The sequence below is a fragment of the Malaya genurostris genome, chromosome 3 (genome assembly GCF_030247185.1).
Source record: "Malaya genurostris strain Urasoe2022 chromosome 3, Malgen_1.1, whole genome shotgun sequence".
Taxonomy (NCBI): domain Eukaryota; kingdom Metazoa; phylum Arthropoda; class Insecta; order Diptera; family Culicidae; genus Malaya; species Malaya genurostris.
This window is the reverse complement of record NC_080572.1, coordinates 231,563,841-231,586,076: the sequence shown is the minus strand read 5'-3', so window position 1 is coordinate 231,586,076 and position 22,236 is coordinate 231,563,841. Positions and strand designations below refer to the sequence as shown.

The 22,236-nt window shown below is 40.5% G+C and overlaps 3 protein-coding genes across 5 annotated transcripts; 2 read left to right on the top strand and 1 right to left on the bottom strand.

Annotated features, from left to right (window-relative positions):
- The first annotated feature begins 1,600 nt into the window (after positions 1-1,600).
- LOC131434233 (uncharacterized) lies at positions 1,601-6,931 on the top strand. The gene is made up of 2 exons (XM_058600886.1): positions 1,601-6,561; positions 6,624-6,931. The coding sequence occupies exon 1, from the start codon at positions 1,601-1,603 to the stop codon at positions 6,404-6,406; it is 4,806 nt and encodes a 1,601-aa protein (XP_058456869.1). The 3' UTR covers positions 6,407-6,561; positions 6,624-6,931.
- A 5,790-nt stretch (positions 6,932-12,721) lies between these two features.
- Positions 12,722-15,901, top strand: LOC131437419 (uncharacterized). Its single transcript, XM_058606746.1, has 2 exons — positions 12,722-14,395; positions 14,460-15,901. The coding sequence occupies exons 1-2, from the start codon at positions 13,051-13,053 to the stop codon at positions 15,620-15,622; spliced, it is 2,508 nt and encodes an 835-aa protein (XP_058462729.1). The 5' UTR covers positions 12,722-13,050; the 3' UTR covers positions 15,623-15,901.
- Positions 15,902-18,934: 3,033 nt separating this feature from the next.
- Positions 18,935-22,236, bottom strand: LOC131437379 (uncharacterized). Of its 3 annotated transcripts, none has more exons than XM_058606680.1 (3): positions 21,983-22,236; positions 20,475-21,925; positions 18,935-20,414 (listed from the first exon to the last, which is right to left on the bottom strand). In XM_058606680.1, exons 2-3 carry the CDS (start codon positions 21,910-21,912, stop codon positions 19,180-19,182), a joined length of 2,673 nt encoding a protein of 890 aa, XP_058462663.1. In that variant the 5' UTR covers positions 21,913-21,925; positions 21,983-22,236; the 3' UTR covers positions 18,935-19,179. The 3 variants fall into 3 exon arrangements, with proteins under 3 accessions (XP_058462663.1, XP_058462662.1, XP_058462661.1); XM_058606679.1 differs by having other exon boundaries at positions 21,991-22,236; XM_058606678.1 differs by having other exon boundaries at positions 20,475-22,236.

Sequence of the window (22,236 nt, the reverse complement as noted above, 5' to 3'; positions counted from 1 at the left end):
ACTGTTTGTTATTGAAATTGATTAGAAACAAAGTGCAAACATGTCTATGTCACAGAGATAATGTTGTGCTGCGTTTTCTTTATTAATAAACGATTCAGTGCTCCAACTTTCCTGCTATTCGATCCGTGATCTGATGCGAAAAAGATAATGTACATTGGCAACATTCGAAAAATGAGATATAAACCGTTTCTTTTTCTAGCTATGGAGGATATTACCTTTGACAGTGTTGTGCGCACCCCTCGTGCGACAACGCGCCGAACGAAGAGCAACCCTGATCTGATGGTGACTACTGACAAGCGAGAGAAACGTCACTAAGCGGAAACGTTAAAAAAGGAAATTAAGTGTGCTGATACCATCTAAGATTGACGGTACCAATACCTCTAATAATATTAATTTATCTTTGGTAATTAACTCGTGCTCAAACCGCGAAGTAAGTTAGCAAGAAAACTAAATTGGACTGACTAATTTGATTATATTCGTTTATAACGGTAGAAAGCTGCAGTTGTAACCGGTTTAGCTACGTGCGCTACAATACAGTGCGCTACTACGTTAAGGTATATTAAATATTGAGTTGAATTATATCATTCTAAGGAATTAATTAAATGTAGGCTAACAACATCGAGGCTCTCCGATAGCCTTTCTTGTCCTGGACGACAAGATATAGAAACTTACAAAACGTGAGTCTTAAGTGTGTCATAACCTAGAATGAATTCATTATTACACTATGTTACAGGAAAATTTAATTCACCGCGAATAAAGAATTTAAATTACGGAAATAGTTTCCCTTTCTCGTTGCTGGAACAACATCTTAAATTTTCGTTTTTGGACAAGCCGTTACATGATGCCCGGACAAAACCAACGATCAGCAGTACCGGATCAAAACTGTGGTGCTTGTGATTTACCTGACGACAGTAGAATGGTGAGCTGTGACGAATGCCATGCGTGGTTTCACTTTACCTGTGTCGGTGTTACTCAAGAAATCGAGGATCATAGTTGGAGTTGCTCGAAGTGCGCAAATGATTCCAAGAAAGATGAACACGACACAGGTGACGATTCGACGGCAAACAATAGCACTGACCCGCAACCTATGCCAAACCCATCGTTATCAGGTACATCGAAGGTACAATTAGCCGAATTACAATTACAACTGCTAGAAGAAGAGTACGCGCTCGAGCGAAAGTTCTTACAAAGGAAGTATGAACTTTTAATGACGACCAAAACAGGGAATTTAGGAACAGACAGCACCATCTTGCCACCGCGGCATCAGTCATCTCCTCTACCGCCGCGGCTAATAGCGCCTTTTCTCAATCCCGTGAATCCGTTACTCGATACAGCCACAGTGAATGATACAGCATTGCTCAACCAAAGCCAAATTGCTGCACGTCACGCCGTATCAAAAGAGCTACCAGTCTATAACGGCAACCCTGAAGAATGGCCACTATTTTTCGCGACCTTCGAAAACACAACAAAGCTTTGTGGATACACTCCTGAGGAAAACATGGCGCGATTGCAACGATGCCTCAGAGGTAAAGCACTAGACGCCGTCCGCTGTCAGCTCCTGCACCCTTCAAATTTGGGGCACGTCTTGTCGACACTCAAAATGTTATTCGGACGACCAGAAATTATTGTCTATTCACTGGTTCAGAAAATCAATCATATTCCATCGCCACGAGCAGATAAGCTAAACTCGATCGTCGATTTTGCGCTAGCTGTGCGAAACATGGTAGCCACAATACAGGCATGCAATCTAGAAGAACATCTTTGCAACATTACCCTGTTGCAGAGCTTAGTAGATAGATTGCCTTCAATGATAAAGCTCAACTGGGCGACTCATCGTCAAAACATGAAACGAGTCACTCTAATCGAATTCAGCGACTGGTTATATGCGCTAGCAGAAGCAGCAAGTGCGGTGACAGTGCCTCCCTTGATTAATACTACCGAAGCTAATCATCGACGGGGAAGAAATGACGACGGATTCGTACATGCACATACGGTAACCGAGACGGGGCCGTCTTCACAAGAATTCGATGGCACAAATTGCATAATCTGTCAGGGTAGTTGCCCGACAGTAGGTCACTGTAAGCAGTTCTTAAGACAAGACCACTCTTCTCGTTGGGCTCTTCTAAGGAACCACAAATTGTGTCGTTGTTGTCTAAAGTTGCATAAAGGACTGTGCAAATTCAGTAAACAATGCGGGAAAGACGGGTGCCCATACAAGCATCACCAGCTGCTTCATAACGATGCCAAGGACAAGTCGAATCAACACAACCGCAGTGATGCCCAACCGACTGAAACACAATCGATTATGCATAGCTCAACCGAGTTAGGTTCAAACAACTTCAATTGCAATACTCATCGTACGTGCGAAAAGTCAGTGTTGTTTAAATACATTCCAGTAATACTATACAATCAAGGGCGATCCATTAATACGTACGCCTTCTTAGATAGTGGATCCTCACTTACGTTACTAGAAGAGAGTCTAGCATCCGATTTAAATCTTCAAGGAGAAAGGCACCCTCTATGCCTTCGGTGGACTGCCGATACGTGTCGCTATGAAGATTCAGCGATCAAGACCTCCGTTGATGTATCCGGAATACGAAGCGCAGATAAGAAGTATCGTCTCTCCGATGTTTATACAGTAAAGGAGCTGAAGCTGCCTCTTCAAACCTTACCAGTGGAGAGGCTTGCCAGAAGTCATGCTCACCTTAAGGGAATACCGGTCGACTCATACGTTGACATACAACCTCGAATACTAATCGGTGTAAATAACACCCATGTCGTGCATTCACTAGACAGTCGCGAAGGGAACGAGCACGAACCGATAGCGACCAAAACTCGGCTTGGATGGATTATCTACGGTACCAGTCTGACGCATACTGCCCGTAGTAGCGATCCCATAGTTAACTTTCATTTATGCTCACACTCTTACGGAGGCAATTCGTCAAATGATGACGCTCTCGACGATGCCGTAAAGAAATACTTTGCATTAGAAAGTCTGGGAATTACAAAGTCGCAAAAGGCAATGCTTTCGACCGAAGACGAAAGAGCTCTGAAAATTCTCCGTTCTACAACGAGTCTCTGCCATGGTCGTTACCAAACGGGCCTCCTGTGGAAATACGACGATGTAAGGCTACCGAATAGCAAACCACTAGCCGAGCGACGACACCGTTGCCTGATGAAAAAGCTGCAACGCGACCCCGAACTGTTGAATATACTGAAGTTAAAAATGAATGATTATCTGGAAAAGGGATATATTCGCAAGCTCTCAAGCGAAGAATCCATGATGAACAACGATCGTATATGGTATCTACCCATATTTCCCGTATTTAATCGAAATAAACCGGGCAAAGTACGCATAGTATGGGACGCTGCGGCTTCGACAGGAGGCGTCTCGTTGAACTCAGTCCTTCTAAAAGGCCCAGACCTCTTAACATCCTTACTATCAGTACTGCACAAATTTCGGGAGCGGCGAGTCGCGATATCCGGTGATATACGCGAAATGTATCACCAAGTCGTTATAAACGATGGTGATCAGCACTGTCAACGATTCATGTGGTGCGAGGATGACGAGGCAGGGGAGCCTAGCGAGTACATCATGAAAGTAATGACCTTCGGGGCTACGTGCTCGCCCAGCAGCGCTCAGTTCATCATGAACGAGAACGCGACACGATTCGAGCAACAATTTCCGTTAGCGGTTGATGCGATCAGACGTAGGCATTATGTTGACGACATGCTTGCAAGCGTCGACACCGAAAATGAAGCGATTCTGCTCGCGTCAAACGTTCGTTTCATTCATCAGCAAGGAGGCTTCGAGATGCGAAACTGGATGTCAAATTCATCAACGGTTCTAAGAGCACTTGGTACTGCACGAAGAAATGATAAGAACATGGACATGGATTCCAGCCCATGCTTTGAGAAAGTGCTAGGAATGTGGTGGAACACCGAGAATGACGTTTTTCGATATAAACTGTCAACTGATCGTAACCGCGAACTGCTCTCTGGAAAGGAAATACCGACCAAACGCGAAGTTCTCAGAACGTTAATGTGTACCTACGACCCCCTCGGTCTGATCGCAAACTACATGATGCCTTTGAAGATACTTCTCCAAGAAATTTGGAGGGCCGGCACGGGCTGGGACGAGCGAATTGGTGACAGAGAATTTGCAAAGTGGAATTCATGGTTGAACATGTTGCCGTACATTGAATCAGTGCGAATTCCTAGGTGCTACTATACCCCTAACGCTAACAACAGCCGACAGATAATCGAGCTACATACGTTTGTAGACGCCAGCGAGTCCGGAATGGCAGCAGTGTCGTACTTCCGCTTTGTAACAGAGAATCAAATATACTGCGTACTAGTTGGCTCCAAAACTCGAGTGGCACCGTTAAAATTTGTCTCAATTCCTCGTCTTGAACTTCAAGCAGCCGTCATTGGTGTGAGACTAGCTCAAAGCATCCTACAGAATCACACCTACGAAATTGCCCACCGTTATTATTGGACTGACGCACGTGACGTCATATGCTGGCTGAAGTCTGATCACCGGCGCTATTCACAATTCGTTGGTTTTCGTGTGGGAGAAATCTTAGAATCCTCAAACACGACGGAATGGAGATGGCTGCCCGGCAAACTGAACGTTGCAGACGAAGCTACGAAATGGCAGCATTTACCATCATTCGACGACAGTAATCGCTGGTTTCGAGCACCACCGTTTCTTTGGAAGCCGCACGCCGACTGGCCCGTATCGTCGGTTAACGAGTGGACATCGACAGAGGAGATTCGAACAAACCTGTTGCATCATTCTGAGAGCCCGATTAGCGATATATTGGAGCCAAAAAATTATTCCAGCTGGAAACACTTAATTCGATTAACTGCCTTTGTCCGTCGATTCCCGTTGAACGTCAGGCGGAGAAAGATAGGAAAGTATCCGGTAACAGGTCCTCTCACCAGCGATGAACTATCGGACGCTGAGAAGTTCCACTACAAGCGAATCCAACAGCAGTGTTTCAGTGCAGAAATGAAAATTTTGTCTTCGCCTAAAAAGGAAACAGGAGAAAAAAACTTATCCAAACGTAGCGTCCTTTATAAAGTCTGTCCATTTGCGGATAATGACGGTATCTTACGCATTCACAGTCGTATTGATGAAAGTGATTACGCCGGAAAATATACGAGGCATCCTATTGTTCTACCGCGAGATCATCCGGCTACCAACCTAATCCTGCAAGAAATACATAATCGTTACCACCATCAATGTCACAAAACATTTATTAATGAAGTCAGCAGAAAATTCTACATCGCGCGAGTTCATGTTGCATGCTGGAGAATCCGACGCGAGTGTCAACGCTGCAAGATTCGGTCCGCGCGTCCTCAGCCACCAGCAATGGGAAATCTACCGAAAGCTCGCTTAGCAGCATACGTTCGTCCATTCTCCTACATAGGCGTAGACTACTTCGGCCCCATGACAGTGGTTATCGGTCGCCGGTCGGAAAAGCGCTGGGGTGTCTTAATCACCTGCCTGACCACCCGTGCCATCCATATTGAGATAGCCCACTCGCTCTCAGCAGATTCGTGTATAATGGCGATCAGAAACTGTATATCCCGAAGAGGTACTCCAGTCCAAATAGTAAGCGATCGGGGCACAAACTTCATTAAAGCTGATAAGGAATTGAAAAAGGGACTAGCTGGCTTGGATCAAGAAAGAATGATTGCAGAGTTGACGACGCCCGAAACCTCGTGGACCTTCAACCCACCCGCGTCACCACACATGGGCGGCTGCTGGGAGCGGCTTATCCAATCGGTGAAAAGGGTGTTAGCAGAAATTAGACCAACGCGACCTCCCTCGGACGAAGTCCTGAGAAACACAATGCTGGAAATAGAAAATATCATCAATAGTAGACCATTAACACAGGTCCCGATCGATCATGAGTCATCTCCGGCTCTAACTCCCAACCATTTTCTTGTCGGCTCCTCTAGCGGATCAAAACCGCTCGTTCCACATGATGACAGTGCTTCAGCTTTACGACAGAGCTGGAAGGTGTCGCAAATATTGGCAAACGCGTTTTGGAAAAGGTGGGTAGTGGATTACCTACCAACGATCACCCGGCGAACTAAATGGTTCGATCACGTTAAACCGATCGCCGTTGGCGATATCGTCATTATCGTGGACCCAAATTCACCCCGAAACTGCTGGCCTAAAGGCAGAATTATTTCTGTGAAACCATCGAAAGATGGTCAGGTGCGATCCGCAACAGTACAAACAGCAACGGGCATATACGAAAGGCCGGCGGTGAAATTGGCGGTACTCGACGTCGGCGCAAACAGGAGTAACTTGAACCAGGGCCCAACTACTAGGGGGGACTGTTGTGCGCACCCCTCGTGCGACAACGCGCCGAACGAAGAGCAACCCTGATCTGATGGTGACTACTGACAAGCGAGAGAAACGTCACTAAGCGGAAACGTTAAAAAAGGAAATTAAGTGTGCTGATACCATCTAAGATTGACGGTACCAATACCTCTAATAATATTAATTTATCTTTGGTAATTAACTCGTGCTCAAACCGCGAAGTAAGTTAGCAAGAAAACTAAATTGGACTGACTAATTTGATTATATTCGTTTATAACGGTAGAAAGCTGCAGTTGTAACCGGTTTAGCTACGTGCGCTACAATACAGTGCGCTACTACGTTAAGGTATATTAAATATTGAGTTGAATTATATCATTCTAAGGAATTAATTAAATGTAGGCTAACAACATCGAGGCTCTCCGATAGCCTTTCTTGTCCTGGACGACAAGATATAGAAACTTACAAAACGTGAGTCTTAAGTGTGTCATAACCTAGAATGAATTCATTATTACACTATGTTACAGGAAAATTTAATTCACCGCGAATAAAGAATTTAAATTACGGAAATAGTTTCCCTTTCTCGTTGCTGGAACAACAGACAGACTTGGACATCAGTAGGTAAAAATGAGTGTTTTTTTATCAGTATCGCAGTGTAATGGGCAAACTAAACTATGGAAGCTTTCACTACTAGTTCTCAATGGTCAGCATAATTCTATTGATACTAAGAATTTATGAACGTCGAAACTTGAAGCCTTATTTTTGAAACAACGATCAATCCCTAGACACACATTATAAAGTAATAAATAACCGAACTCTTTAATCGTACTAAAAATAAGAAACAAGCCAGGTACTTCTCCTAGCTATGGATGATGCTACCTTTTCACGCTAATTGGCAACGTTTCGAAGGTTTATTCGACGACACGACCTGCCACTCGTCTATCAAAACTGTATCGTAAATTTAACTACCCCTCAGTAACTGGAAATGTCAAATCGGAAACGTTAGTGAATTTTTTTAAACTGGCAGCACAAGTTGATTTATTTATTGATATTGAATAACAGTCACCATAACCTTGGTTACTGCATATCGAAGGCAAGATGAATGTAAACAAAATAAATTTCAGATCGGTTATTATATTACGGAACATTTTAATGGATTTACCTGACTCGAGCGGAATGTAAAAATTTTGGAGTATGAGTTATGTCTTTTATAAAGCCAAGTTCAAAATTCAGGTCTTGACTTGAAACCGTTGTGTGAGAAAGAAGACATGGAAATGACCGACAACGAGCTGAGCGAGGCTTGTGCTCTGCGGTACCTGCATAACGTACGGTAAAATGATTTCTTTGTGGAATTCCACTAGTAGGGTAACAGAGGTATTTTGGCCCGCTTTAGGATCGATTTTATTTTGGCCCACTTTGTAAAAATATCCACCAAATGTTTTAATATCTTTGAAAAATCCTTCCGCAATAGGTAATTTAATGTGATTAGCTTCAAACTGATGCATCATGGGTTACCTAAGATCGATTGAATCCATATAGTTTGTTAGGTGGGCCAAAATATATGAAGTGGCCAAAATACCTCTGTTACCCTAATCCTCGAATAGTGGCCAACAAGGAGAAATACTGTTTCCACTGCTGCGCAATCAACCGACACAAAACAATTTTGACACCGGCATATTACACCGAATCCTACTGCCCAGAAAAGCTAGCAGTGGAAGTGTACGGATGAATCGCTGGAAGTAGATCATTGTCCTCGTTCGTTGGTTTTATCCATAGTTTCGATTAAATTCCGAAAATGCATCTCTGCTTAATTTGGACAAAGTTTAACCGACGACACGACCTGCCACTCGTCTATCAAAACTGTATCGTAAATTTAACTATCCCTCAGTAACTGGAAATGTCAAATCGAAAACGCTAATGATTTTTTTTAAACTGGCAGCACAAGTTGATATATTTATTGATTTTGAATAACAGTCACCATAACCTTGGTTACTGCATATCGAAGGCAAGATGAATGTAAACAAAATAAATTTCAAATAGGTTATTATATTACGGAACATTTTAATGGATTTACCTGACTCGAGCGGAATGTAAAAAATGAGGAGTATGAGTTATGTCTTTTATAAAGCCAAGTTCAAAATACAGGTCTTGACTTGAAACCGTTGTGTGAGAAGGAAGACATGGAAATGACCGACAACGAGCTGAGCGAGGCTAGTGCTCTGCGGTACCTACATAACGTACGGTAAAATGATTTCTTTGTGGAATTCCACTAGTAATCCTCGAATAGTGGCTAACAAGGTGAAATACTGTTTCCACTTCTGCGCAATCAACCGACACAAAACAGTTTTGACACCGGTATATTACACCGAATCCTACTGCCCAGAAAAGCTAGCAGTTGAAGTGTACGGATGAATCGCTGGAAGCAGATCATTGTCCTCGTTCGTTGGTTTCATCCTTAGTTTCGATTAAATTCCGAAAATCGGGTTCATTTAAATGCATTTCTGCTTAATTTGAACAAAGTAACACTAATAGAACTATTCCACCGCTTTCAAAACATGTTTATTTGTTTTGGGGTTCCTTGGTAACTAGTCCATAGCAACTTAAACAGTGTTGCTCGAGAAGATTATTTTTATCATTTACAAGGGGTCGCTAGATTTGTGGTAACTGGCGGTGAATCGTTAGCGAACAGTTTTAATGCTGATTTTTCTTCGAAGTGCCTGGTCGTGTCGTCGGTTTAACACTAATATTCCACCGCTTTCAAAACATGTTTATTTGTTTTGGGGTTCCTTGGTAACCAGTACATAGCAACTTAAACAGTGTTGCTCGAGAAGATTATTTTTATCATTTACAAGGGGTCGCTAGATTTGTGGTAACTGGCGGTGAATCGTTAGCGAACAGTTTTAATGCTGATTTTTCTTCTGAGTGCCTGGTCGTGTCGTCGGTTTATTGCTTCAAAACGTTGGCCATTTGAGAGAAATAAATATTTTTGAGCAACAAATGACCGAAAAAGACATCTCTTAATACAAAAAAACAAAAATGGTTGTACCAGTTTCCAGTTTTGTTTTATTATGATTACATGGCTACTTCGATGGAAAACTGCTGTTGTTAGACAGCTTGTCAATTGACATACACGCTTAAAAATAGTTACTCAAAAATGAGTAAGATCTCACTCATCTACAGAAAAAGTGGAACAACTCTAATTTAGAGTAACTCCGAAGTTACTCAAATTTGAGTTCTTCCACTGGAAACGATATTTGGGTAAAATCTACTCATTTACTGAGTAATATTTTATTTGAACATGTACCAAAAATAGAGTAACTATCACTCAAATTTTGAGTGAAATGTAGTCGTGTAGTCGAAAAGTGAAGGAAGATGCTAGCAGGGTTGTGCTTTACTCACGATTATATCATGTTATTTCGGGAAAACATATTTTAATGTGACGTTTATGAATATGAAATAACGCAAAAGTAAAACATGTTATTTCGCTTAAAACATGATATCGGAGTTAAAACACGTTTTAACTCATAGTGTGAACATAGTATTACCGCTTATTGAAGACTTGAGGAATGTAAACAAAACTAACTGCCTCGAGTGAAAAATCCTTATTCCGCGGCAAGTTACAAGTTCTGCAGCATCATTAGACGTCAGGACAGTGGATCGATTAGTTCAGCTGGGGCTCGAACATATGAAAAGTTTCTTGTAAGACCAGCGCAATCAGGTTTCCGTATGTGACCAAGATCTTTTGTATGCAGTACCTCTGTTGCGAATCTTTTTATCAGTCCAATCATCGAAATTCATTATCAAAATATGAATGATCAAACTGAATCGATCCGGTATATTCGTACTATTCTACGAGATGCATGAAATTCAAGTGCAGCAAATCAAAGATACTTAAAAATTTCAGCTTTATTTTTTAATCCATTTAGAATCGCACTTCATATACAGTTACAAATACACCGAATTCATATTTGCTCTTTTCTAATGACTTTTGAAAGTACAACTATTTCAATTGTTCCACAAATCTTTGTATATTTGCCATTTGTTTGTTCCAAATCGTTCAACCCTCGTTGCTGATCAGCGTAAATGTTGTAACACAATACGCGGTCATATTTTAGATATTCGAGAAACTCATCTACTTCTGTTCTGTTATTTGAAGACCTTCGCAAAGCGTTTGTTGAATTTGATGAACATGAAAGACACTTGAAAAGTGCGGGAATCAAGCTCCTCTGATCAAAATTATAGGTTCTTAAGTGCACATTGTAAACCACCCGTAAAAACAAGTTTCCTTCAAATAATTTGATAATTTATTCTCAAGCAGGAAATAGTCAGTAACTACGATTTCCCGTAAGGTGTCTGGAACCTGTTGAAGTAGTCGAATGTCAAGAATATCGGATACATTCAAAGAATAAATTTCTTCATTTGTTTCGTGCAGACTGGCACGAAATTCCTAGTTTGATGACAATATATTAAGCTATGGCAAACTGTCAGCTTAGAGCGAAATCAATCTTCAGTTCAGCCACGCCATCGCACGGCATCACATTCAACATATCATGTCAATTGTATGGGTGCGCAGTGCTGCTATTTTGGTGCGTACGAGTTTGACATTTCTCTCCTCTTTTTATATGCAAGAGATTCAATGCGGACTCACCTGAGGGCACCATGCTCACAAAAAAAGGATGTTGCCAATGATTTGTTCGGGATATGTGAGAGCTGGATATCTTGTTAATATGATGTCTTTGATACCTGTGATTTGTTGAAACCAGACCCTGTCAGCTTGGAGCGAAATCAATCTTCAGTTCACCAACGCCATCGCACGTTGTCACATTCAACATATCATGTCAATTGTATGGGTGCGCAGTGCTGCTATTTTGGCGCGCACGAATTTGACATTTCTCTTCCCTACTTCTATGTACGAGATTCGATGCGAACTCGCCTGAGGACGCCATGCTCGCAAAAAAATGTTGTTGCCAATGATTTGTTCGGGAAATGTGAGAGCTGGATATCTTGTTAATATGATGTCTTTGGTTGAAACAAAGTTGATTTTTATATGCTTGATTATAAATGAAGACAAACACGAGAAAAGGTCCTAAGTGCAAATGACAGTTTCTCTTTGTTTACTTCCTCTTTCGAGTATTACGGTCCAATCAGCAATCTTTTTATCTAATACTTCACATAGGATTATAGCAAAAGCCATGAACTTTCGATATGCAGTGTAGAATTTGTTGGAAATTACTGGAATTTGCCGTAATAATTGAAAGAGAAAGTAAACCAAGAGAAACTGTCACTTGCACTTGGGACCTTTTCTAATGTTCATCGAGAAATGTGATATCGTTATGAAACGTGCGGTGCCAAATTGTAATACTGACTTTCAAAATCGATGATGTGTTGTATTTTTCTTCAATTTGTTTATCTAGCTCTCAGCTAGAAAACCACGAAGAACCGAGATGTTGGTTACGATAGCACTGGCTAAAGCGCTTTACCCTTGCCACCGAGCTGATCTCAGCGCTCAACCTAAACTATCAATACCATTTAAAGATTTTTAGATCAATTTGTGATTCGTCGATTGATTACTAAACTTTCGTCTCGTCACTACTACGAAAGAGAGCTCAGGCGAACAAAATTATTTTATTCTTTCCTTTTTTTGAAAAATCTGTATAAATCTGTATTGAGTTTAGGAAATCTGTATAAAATCTGTATTCTGTATGAAATCTGTATGTGCATGTAAAAATCTGTATAATACAGATAAATCTGTATAAATGGCATCTCTGCTTTCAACCCTCATTCTGTCAGCGCTGCCAACTATACCGATTTCTCAGTATTTATACCGATTTTTGGACTCGATACAGGAATACAGATATGCGCTCTCAAAATGCCGATATTTCAATTTTCATACAGATAAATACCGATTTTTAGTTTTTGTGTTGGATTCCATAGGGGTTAGCCAGTTCGAGTGACCTTTTTTCTTTTTTTTTTGGTCGCAAAATCAGTTTCCGCTCTAAATGGATGTTTGATTTTTCGAGAAAGATATTGTACAGATAGATTGTTCCGCCAAATACAGATTTTTGAAAAAAACAGTTGACCGCACTGCATTCTGATGTCATATTCAGAGATGCCAGGTCTGCAAATTTCTATAGTAATCTGGAGATTTATTCCTGACTTTTGAGAATAAAGATTTTTACAGACAGGTCGGAGGATTTTCAGATCTATAAAATCCTTTATTTTGATCGCTAAACTAATTTTGATCTCCAATCTTTATAGAGCTTGGGTTCACTAACTTTTTTTTTCGAGATTACAGACTTTTTCAACATTTTCAACCCTTCTCGAACATATCTGAAAATTTTACCTGGCATCTCTGTTCATAATAAATTTTATGTTTTTGCTGTTTTCCAATATAGAATAGTGGGTGTAAATATTCGTAATTTTTGCAATATTTTCTGTCGTTCTGGCTTTTATTACTTCATAGAAACGTTTCGTATACTTTGGATGTTAAATGCGAACAAAACAGAAGCATATAAGAGCCAATTTTCATTTTCACGAAGTTGTGAAATTGATAAATTTTGTAGGGTTTATGAAACGTAATTTAACACTAATGGCAGTCAGTACGACTCGTGATTGAGTTCAGTAAGTGTTTATTGATATCTTACCGTGAGAACGGCAAGCTCAACTTACAATAAAATACGACAAAAATTTTCTACGAGCGCATATTGATAGACATGTTATGTGAGGTAAAGGAAGTAGACACATGCAACAAGTTGTTAAACTCTGTTTCAAACATATACGGGCCGGTGAATGGAGGTGACACTGCACTTCATGTTGCAATACAGAACGGAGACCAAATTTGTGTCGACGATCTTTTATTACAATATCAAAACGATTTCTGCAAGTTTCGTTACTATTTGGAATCTAAATATCAATGGAACCAAGAAGATACCATATGGCACAATAAAACCATCTTAGTAGCAATCAATCTAGACCAGTGTCGAGCTGTGAAAGATCTGGAGAAAAACTTACTGACTGCTGACGAAATACGTCAGGCTATATTTATTTTGTTACAAATTCCTGTAGAAGGGGAGGAGGTAGCCATAATTCTTCCCTCATGGGATAATCAGTTGATACTGTTTCGATTGCTCACCTCTCTGTTGCCAAATGGATTCCTCACGTGGAACTACGTAGGCGAAGGCTACAGGCAAACCTATATGGAACAGGCCGCCTCCTGTGGTAACATAGATAGTATCCAGCGATTACTTTCGGTGGGAGTTGAACTTGCCATTCCAGATCACAGCGCATTATTGGCAGCTTGTAATACACTTCAAATAGACACTATTCGATGGTTGTTAAACGAGCATTTAGAGCGCGTTCTGCGGGATACCGATCAACAACAAGCTCTACTTATACTTTTGAAGAAACGAAATACCGCGATGTTTGAGTTTGTTCTTGATAAGATAATTGTCTATCGCCGAATACGATATAAAGAACATGATTCGAAGGCACTAGCAAAAATAATTCAATATAAATTCCATCCTTTTGTATTTAAACATCTTAGAATGGGTCCGATACGAAACAAAATTGAAGAATTTATCATCAAATACAAGCTGGATTTAGCCTATCAATGGGAAGGCGGTTCTATGCTGGTATGTGTCATGTGCCGACGTTTGGCATTGAATTACTGCTTCGATGTAATTCGTCAAAACTATCAATTACTTGGCATTATAACTAAAAATGTTTCCGCATTACATAATTTAATCGTTTGGGGTCACTTTGATTTCCTGAAAGAAATGTATGACAAATATCCGGTGATTAAAACATACTTTCAAACCGATCATGGATTCATTGATCTTCAGAATGCTATTTTGGAAAAAGATTATGTCGCGATTGAGTTCATTCTTACTCACCACATTGATTATTTAAGAAGAGATTTCGATGGATTCAAACAAAAAGTATTGTGTGAAGAACGTCCGGATCAGGCGCTCCTTGAAAAACTTAAGTTATTGATTAATTCATTTCCAAATATCGAAACCATTACTGATCAAAGTTACTCGGAACAACAATCAAACGAAAGTATGGATGTATTTTAACAAAACAAAAACATGATCGTCAAAACACATTATTTCGTCTGTTTTAGATTTAGAGCCTGGTGAGGAATCAAACACTAATGTTCTGCTGCACGTAGCGATTGAAAAAAACAATACCGAATTTTTTCTACAATGTTTGCAAAACGGTTGGGATATCGACGCACTAGATAGCAAAGGAAACCACTCTATCCACTATGTCAGAAGCTTGAGTATGTTTGATTTTCTAGTTGGGCTTCATCCAAAAGGCATTAATCTAGTTCATCGTACCAATAATGACGGGTATACACTTCTTCATAAAGTAAGTTCCGCCGAAATGGATCCCGAAGAAAAGTTGCAGCTATTGGAAAAGATATTGGCACGTGGAGCTGATGTGAATCAGGTTACAAAAGCTGGCGAATCTGCTGCTTTTATGACTGGAAATTGCATGATTCTAGAACTGTTTATGAAATATAATATCAAACTATGCACTGTTAATTGCAAGGGAGAGACAGCTCTACTGCGGTACCTCTTGAATCGGAATGCTTCATTGGTTACTATGCTGCTTCCATTAGTGTACAAATCAAACTGGTTTAATCAACACGCACCCGAATATCTAAATCAATTGTTGAATAACGATCGAATATCATTTAGTAAGGATTATCAACCAATGTTTGTTAAATACCCAGATGTACTAGAGCAACTACTCGGTGCAGTTTATCACCACTCTCGGGAGGACGCATCACGGCTTTTTGCCAAGGCTTGTTATGGATCACTAAACTTCATTGTGGAAAAATTTCTCGACTTTGATTTCAATCTGGATTACAATTGTAAAACTAACTACGGATGTACGCCACTGATTGGGCTGTTGAGTTACGCACAGGAACGCAATGTCCGTCTCGTGGAAAGGTTGCTCGAAAAAAATGTCGATGTACAGATCCGGGATAGTTTCGGAAGGGATGCCTTGCTAAGTTTTGCGTTATCCTTTGCTTCCGTAAAGCAATATGGACTTGGGACCGGAGTTTTTCAGGTGTTGTTAGATCGAGGAGCATCTGTCAATGCCAGGGATACTGATGGAAATACGGCGTTACATTTTGCCTTCGCCCGCAATGAATGGGAGCTGCTGGAACTATTGGTGCGTAATGGGGGTGACTTAAGGGTACGAAACAACGACGACAAGTTACCGTATCAGCTAGGACCTCGAATAAATCAAGAGCTGTTCAGCTTTATGAGCTGACAAATTTGTTGAATTTTGCAGAGAAAGAAATGGGTTACTTCAATTTGGAGACAGAGATTAAATGGAAATAAGACTTAAGTGCAATTTTTCGACGGTGTTTCATTTGCCATTTCTGCTCGAAAGTACAATACCATAACAATCCACCCCACCAGTGTTTTTCAATGAAAAACGCCATAAAAGTCAAATAAATTTCAAAATTCTCTACCTGGCGATTTGGTCAATTAATGTGTACAAAATGTAACAGTTATATAACTTGTAACTTGAAGTTAGAATATAAAAACTGATCTTCGTCAATTGTGCTGAGTGTACATGGTGCAGTGCGATTTTTCGACATCTTCAGGGTTGCTCAATCGCATAGCAGTTCTATAGCATAAAGAAGATTCGCGTATCTCTGGGCGAAATGGTGCAGAATTGTCCGATAAAGTCGATTGAAGAGCTACGATCGGACCGATCCCAGTTAACGCGTCTGAAATTTGATTCGGAATTCAGTATGAATTTCAAATCAGATGCAACAACCGATTCCGACTCAGATCGGTTCGGAATCTGTTGTTGCATCTCATTTGGAATCCATTTTAAAATCAATTCAGAATCAAATTCCATATGGGTTAACTGGGATATCGTGCTCAATCGGTCCGATAATCGGACCGATGAGCATAGGGTCAGACGCTATCGGGAATCGGGGTGGCATCGGCTCGATAATACCTCGTTTGATATCTTTTCACTCTTCTGCGCTAGCGATGCATAATGTAAACGTAAAGCTTTACCTTAGATTGACTCGGCCGGCATCCTGTCACGACGCCATCTTCATGAGATCTAAATCGGAATTTCAAAATCAAATGATTGCAACGCAAATAAACAATCAGTAATGCAATCATTTTATGGTTTACCTTGTTTATTGCACGAAAATTAGAGATTTTTGGAACGATTCTCTCACAATAACTTGTCGGTTTCCCTAAAATACAGCAGATCGTGTTTTGGGACATCAAGTAAAAGCAATTTTCACAATTTGAGAGTCGCTATGAGTATCAAAACATCGCAGTGTTTGGGGCCCGAAACGCGAGGGGCTCAACGTAATCGGTGTACTTTCAAATGGCTGGTGCTAAGATATCGGTGTCAGATGACTAGATCCGGTTGCTTCAAATGGTGCCGAATCGTCCAACAACGGCCCAACTGCAGCGCTACGATCGGGACGATGATCGGACCGATACGGTTCGACAAAATTCAATGTTACTGAACAGTCCAATCAACACATCGTTAAGATGCATATTAATGATGTTTTAATAACATCATTCTTGCGAACGTTCCTTATTAAATTCCGTACAGACTTCTTAGCGACAAGTTTTGACACTTTTTTCCAATCTTTTTCGAACTGTTGAATGGTTTCGGCTGCCGAGACATGTTTCCTAAGATGTGCCTTCGTTAATGCCCAAAATTCTTTAATTGGTCGAAGTTGTGGGCAATTTGGTGGATTCATGTCTTTTACCATAGCTTTCTTACCAAACTTTTCGACTTCAATCGATGTCTCGGACTGGTTTAACACTTGCCCTTCTCGCACCGTATAATATTGTGGTCCCGGCTAGGATTTGTAATCGAGTTTCACGTAGGTTTCGTCGTCCATGATTATGCAGTTCAAATTTCCAGCAGGGATCGTATTGTACAGCTTTTGAACCCTCGGCCTGATCGATGCTTCTTGTTTCGGACTACGTGTTTTGGTTGTTTCTGCTTTTAATAGGTTCGAAGATTCAAACGTTCTTTAGGACGAAGAACATTTGACTTCGAAGTGCCCACTTTTATGGTCACATCCAGGCTGAAACCTCCTTCTTTTGCTCGATCGCCTTCAGTATACGTTTATCCAACTGAGGGTTAGCAGGACCTTTTTTTCGACCCGTTTTCGGTTTATCCTCAAATCCTCACCAAACTTCCTGATTGCATTTTGCACGGCTTTTTCACTTACTCCTTCCATTTAGCTATCTTTCTCAGTGACAGTCCGCGTTCTGTGCACCATTTGTACACAATTTTTCGACGTTGTTCTGCTGAAAGTCCACGCATTTCGAAACAAACTAATGAAAACGAATAAACAACTGCACAAATGGTTAGAGAAGAGTGTAAACAACAGGACGCAGCCATAAAAAATGACAGATTCTGAACCATTGCGAAATGGCAGCGGTTTTGGGTTGCGTCCATACTTTCTGGGACAGTCTTTAGACTGCTGCGCCCACCACGTTCTCTCACAATTTTTTTGCCGTTATATATCATGACAAATTGAGGACCGAGCGGGATTTACTGATGCCGCGAATATAGCAAACTCAAATCTATCCAGAAGACAGATTATGCCCAAAAACGAGTTTTTCCAGAGTAACTCACGCGATTTTTCAAAGGAACGATGGATAGAGTAATGTGTATCGTCCGAGTATCTGGGGCGTGCTTCAGTCCTTTCGAGTCTCGGAGAGGGCTACGGAAAGGTGATGGATTATCACGTCTCTTGGTTAGTGTTTGGAAGGTGTGATTAAACAAACGGAGATTGACGACATCGATATATTGTGACACGTAACTTTGAGATGATGATGGAATCATACATCGGACTGAAAGACCGAAGATAGGTAGATTCGACGGGCAATAAATGCGTCGGAAACAAAGTACATGAGAGAAAGCTGCCCCAAAGAAGAAAAACGACGCCTCTTGCCACAAGGATTAATATACGGTTACGATATAGAGGTGTATTCGTGTATTTGGGCTCACTGGTGACCATTGACAATGATACCAACAGAGAAATCGTGCTTACTTAGAATTAAGAAAACATTTCGTTCGAGAAAAGTACACCTTCGCAGAAACTGACCATCTACAAAACGCTCATTAGACCGGTTGTTCTCTGAAGTAACGAGACTTGGATTTTGAAGATTACCATACCCTTAATTTTTTTCGAAAAAATGGGCTGTGAACCATCTATGACAGAATACAGATGAAACATCGAACGACTGCGATGGGCTGATGATGCCCAATGTCATCAGGATGCCGAACGACAACCCAGTGAATATGGTTGTTGAATCTAATCCGACAGGTACAAGAAAAAAAAGGGGGAGTGGTGTGTCATCTCAAGTGACGCCACCAGATGAATGAAGAAAAGGGGTAGATGGAAGTGAATCCCATTTAGGGGAAGAGGAGGGGATATCTTTTTTTTTTGTGCTTGCATGAAAAATTTAGAACAGTCCGATCGTGCTTTGGAGTAAATGCAAGAGTACTTTAAAAAATCAAGATAATGCGATATAGGAACAAAATGATTATCTGGAATGTCATCTTGAAGATAATCGACAATTCTCGATATTGTGCCATTAAGTACATTTAGGCACGCGAATTTATTCTGTCTGGTTTTCTTAAATTCGGTTCTAAAGAACATATCACAGAAAAGGCAATTGCCTTCAAATAAAGTGCAATAACGATATTGCTTGCATAACATCGTTTCATAAAAAATATTCATTGGATCTTTTAAATTTCCTAAATGGAATAATACTATCTATAAATTTTTCAAGAATGCATCGAACCCACAGAACTCAACGCGTTCAATCCATAAAATAAAACAACTCTTCATTCAATCGCGATCCCATCTGATACGGCATTTTGCCATCATTATTCCTAGCCTTCAAATTGGCTCCATTTTCAACTAATATTTCTACTAGTTCCAGTTCACCTTGTGAAAAAGCGTAATGAAGCGCCGTATTTTGTTGTTCGTTATCCGCAGCATTGACGTTTGCTCCGTGGTCCACCAAGAGTTGCACTGAGGCTACACTGTGTCCGTACCATTTGGCAGATCGGAAACCCCACACTAGTGTCAGTAATGCGTTGCGTCCCCAGTTATTGCGCATTTCCAGGTCGACCCCTTTTTCTAACAAGCGTTTCACCAAATGATCATTTTTTTCTTCCATGTAGCTCAGCAGCCCGATAATAGGGGAGTACTCGTCGTCATCTTTGAAATTGTAATCCAGATCGTAGTCATAATCTAAGAACTTTTCCACTACAAAATTAATCGATTTGTAACATGCTGTGGCAAATAACCGAGAAGCTTCTTCCCGCGAGTGTTCGAATACTGAATCGAAAAGAAGTTTAGTTGTGTCGGGATATTTCTCCAGAAACCACTGGTAATCGCAATAAAATGAGTCTCGACTTCTTGACGTCATCATGAAAGGTAGATACTCGTGAGCATGTTCTTTGAAACTAGGAAACTCTCGAACTAGAGATAGAAGCGCACGTACCATACAGCAATGTCTAGTGCGTACTTGTCGGAGAAAGGCAGTTTCGCCTTTGTGGTTCACAATGTCCAACTCGACACCATGCTCCAAAAATACATTCAAAACGTTACAGCTTGAAGCCACAAAAAGAGCGGATTCGCCGTTTTCGTCTACTTGATTTACATCCACTCCATCATTTATCACTCTTTCTAACAGCGCAGTTTTGCGTTCTATATAACGAGAACTAATTCTATGCAGAACAGAACATCCTTTGTAGTTCTTCCGGAGGATTAATTGTTTCCCTTCCGGATGACGCTCGGTTAATAGATCGAGCATGGCGATACATGAGATGTAGTGCACGGCATGGTTTCCGTCGTTATCCACAGCATCCAGATCGCAGCCAGTTTCCAGCAGTTGAGAGAAAAAAATTGCATCATTCTTCTCGACAGCCAAATGAATCAGAGTTTCTCCATTTACTCCCCGAATGTCGCACATAGGTTTTGTGCTTTCCACTTTGATAGGAGTTGCAGAAAAATCTATATTCACATTGGGAAATGCGGTTTTGATATCTGAAATGGTAACTTTTTAATATTGATAAAAAATGTGTTTATTTTTGTTTCATTACTAACCGTCTTTGTAATAGCAATTGGATTTTGTTTCATATGCTTCCTCAATACACGTTTGAAGTTCGGGAAAGTATTGCATTAGGATTCCGCGTAAATTATCAGAAATATTCGATAGGCCTCTTCCTATCTCGTTACTCAATTTTTCGGTGTTACTTTTTAGAAACGTGCAATGGTTTTCCAACATAAACTTCAACGCATCTTCGTTTGCCGCATAGATTACTTGCCGCATGGTGGTAAAGGCACCGTCGGTTTCGAAGTATTTCTTCACTTCCGGTGTTAGTTTGTAAATCTCCATCAGAAAGTCGATGTATCCCCAGTGGAAAAAATCTTGCAAAATTGTATTTCCATAGATAACTAAACCTAGCAACTGTGGATTCTTACGAATTTCATCCAAACAATACTGCAGAGCTATTTTGCGACTCAGCAATTGTTGTAGTATCGTAACATTCTCCCACTGGTAGGACAAGTTCAGTTTGTACTTTACGATAAACTGTTCGATACTTTCCAAAAAATGCCCCTTTCCAACAAATGTCAGTATCGAGAGACAAGACAACTCTTTATTCTCAAAACGGAAGATCTCATTAAATGCTTCACTTTCTGTTTCATTGTAGAATTTCACTCTATAGGCAATCATCTTGTGTAAGACAAATTCTATTAATTTGTGTTTCCGCATTTGTAATAAAAAAGTCAATGCATTATATTGCTGATTGTCCCTAATAGTACAGTCGAAATGGTCGAAATGCTTAGTTAGTAACCAACGTATGGTATTTTCCTGAGAACGTTTGAAGGCTGCCAAAAGTGCATTATGCTCAGGAATAGCGATATCCACACCCAGCTCAAACAAACGATCAATAATATTGGTACGACCATATGAAGCAGCGATTTCCATGAACGTCTGATGATTATCCACCTCTGGGGATACATTATTGAATGACAGAAACCCATTACCTATCAGGTTTGAAATCAATCGAAATACTGCTAGCCTATTATTCTTATCTGGATGAATCACAGCCACTTGGTCCCCTTGTACTGGTGATTGTAGTAAAATGAAAACTGCTTTTCTAATGTCATCTTTCGAAAGCAGACGGTTTTCCAACTGTTTAGCCGATTTACAATGCTCCTCACGAACTGCTACCAAAATACTTTTTCTGAGCCAAATTTTATCACTAGGGTCCCACTGATAATTGAGCACCAGATAATCGCGCACTTTATCGTAATCGTTGCAATATGCACCTATCAAGGCATTGATTTGTGTTTTATCGTCACTTCGAATGGCGCGGTGAAGCAACGTTTCGCCTTTTGCCGGTTTGTATATATTCGTTTTGTTATCAATTAATTTCTGCTGAATATCTTGTTCACTTTCTTCAATATCAATTTGCAACGGATGTATTGCGTTGTCGGGAAAATCGTCGAAGAATCCAAAATCACAAATCGATTCCATTTTGTTGATTATTCTAAAATTAAGAATTATTTACTCGTACTTCCTGTCCCGGCAGGATTGTGTGTTGTACTATTTTACCAAAACGTTGGCCGGCTTTAAATATGTATCTTCCAAGTCGTATAATTTCGCAACATTACACATACTCTACCTACACTTCTTCTTCTTCTTCTTCATTCTGTGTGAGTAGTCTGTTGGCTACTCGGATTTAGGGCTGAGTGACTGTGACTATATTGCCCTGTTGAACTTTTTATTGTCTCAAGGACAGTATTAATAGTGTTGAAGATATACCTGAAACGAAAGTGCTAGGAGAAAATGTTGTGGCAG

Coding starts and splice junctions, on each gene's coding strand:
- LOC131437419 (XM_058606746.1), top strand. CDS start 13,051: ATGTTATGTGAGGTAAAGGAAGTAGACACATGCAACAAGTTGTTAAAC. Junction 14,396..14,459: donor GGAACAACAATCAAACGAAA/GTATGGATGTAT, acceptor CGTCTGTTTTAG/ATTTAGAGCCTGGTGAGGAA.
- LOC131434233 (XM_058600886.1), top strand. CDS start 1,601: ATGTTATTCGGACGACCAGAAATTATTGTCTATTCACTGGTTCAGAAA.
- LOC131437379 (XM_058606678.1), bottom strand. CDS start 21,912: ATGGAATCGATTTGTGATTTTGGATTCTTCGACGATTTTCCCGACAAC. Junction 20,415..20,474: donor CAATTGCTATTACAAAGACG/GTTAGTAATGAA, acceptor TTACCATTTCAG/ATATCAAAACCGCATTTCCC.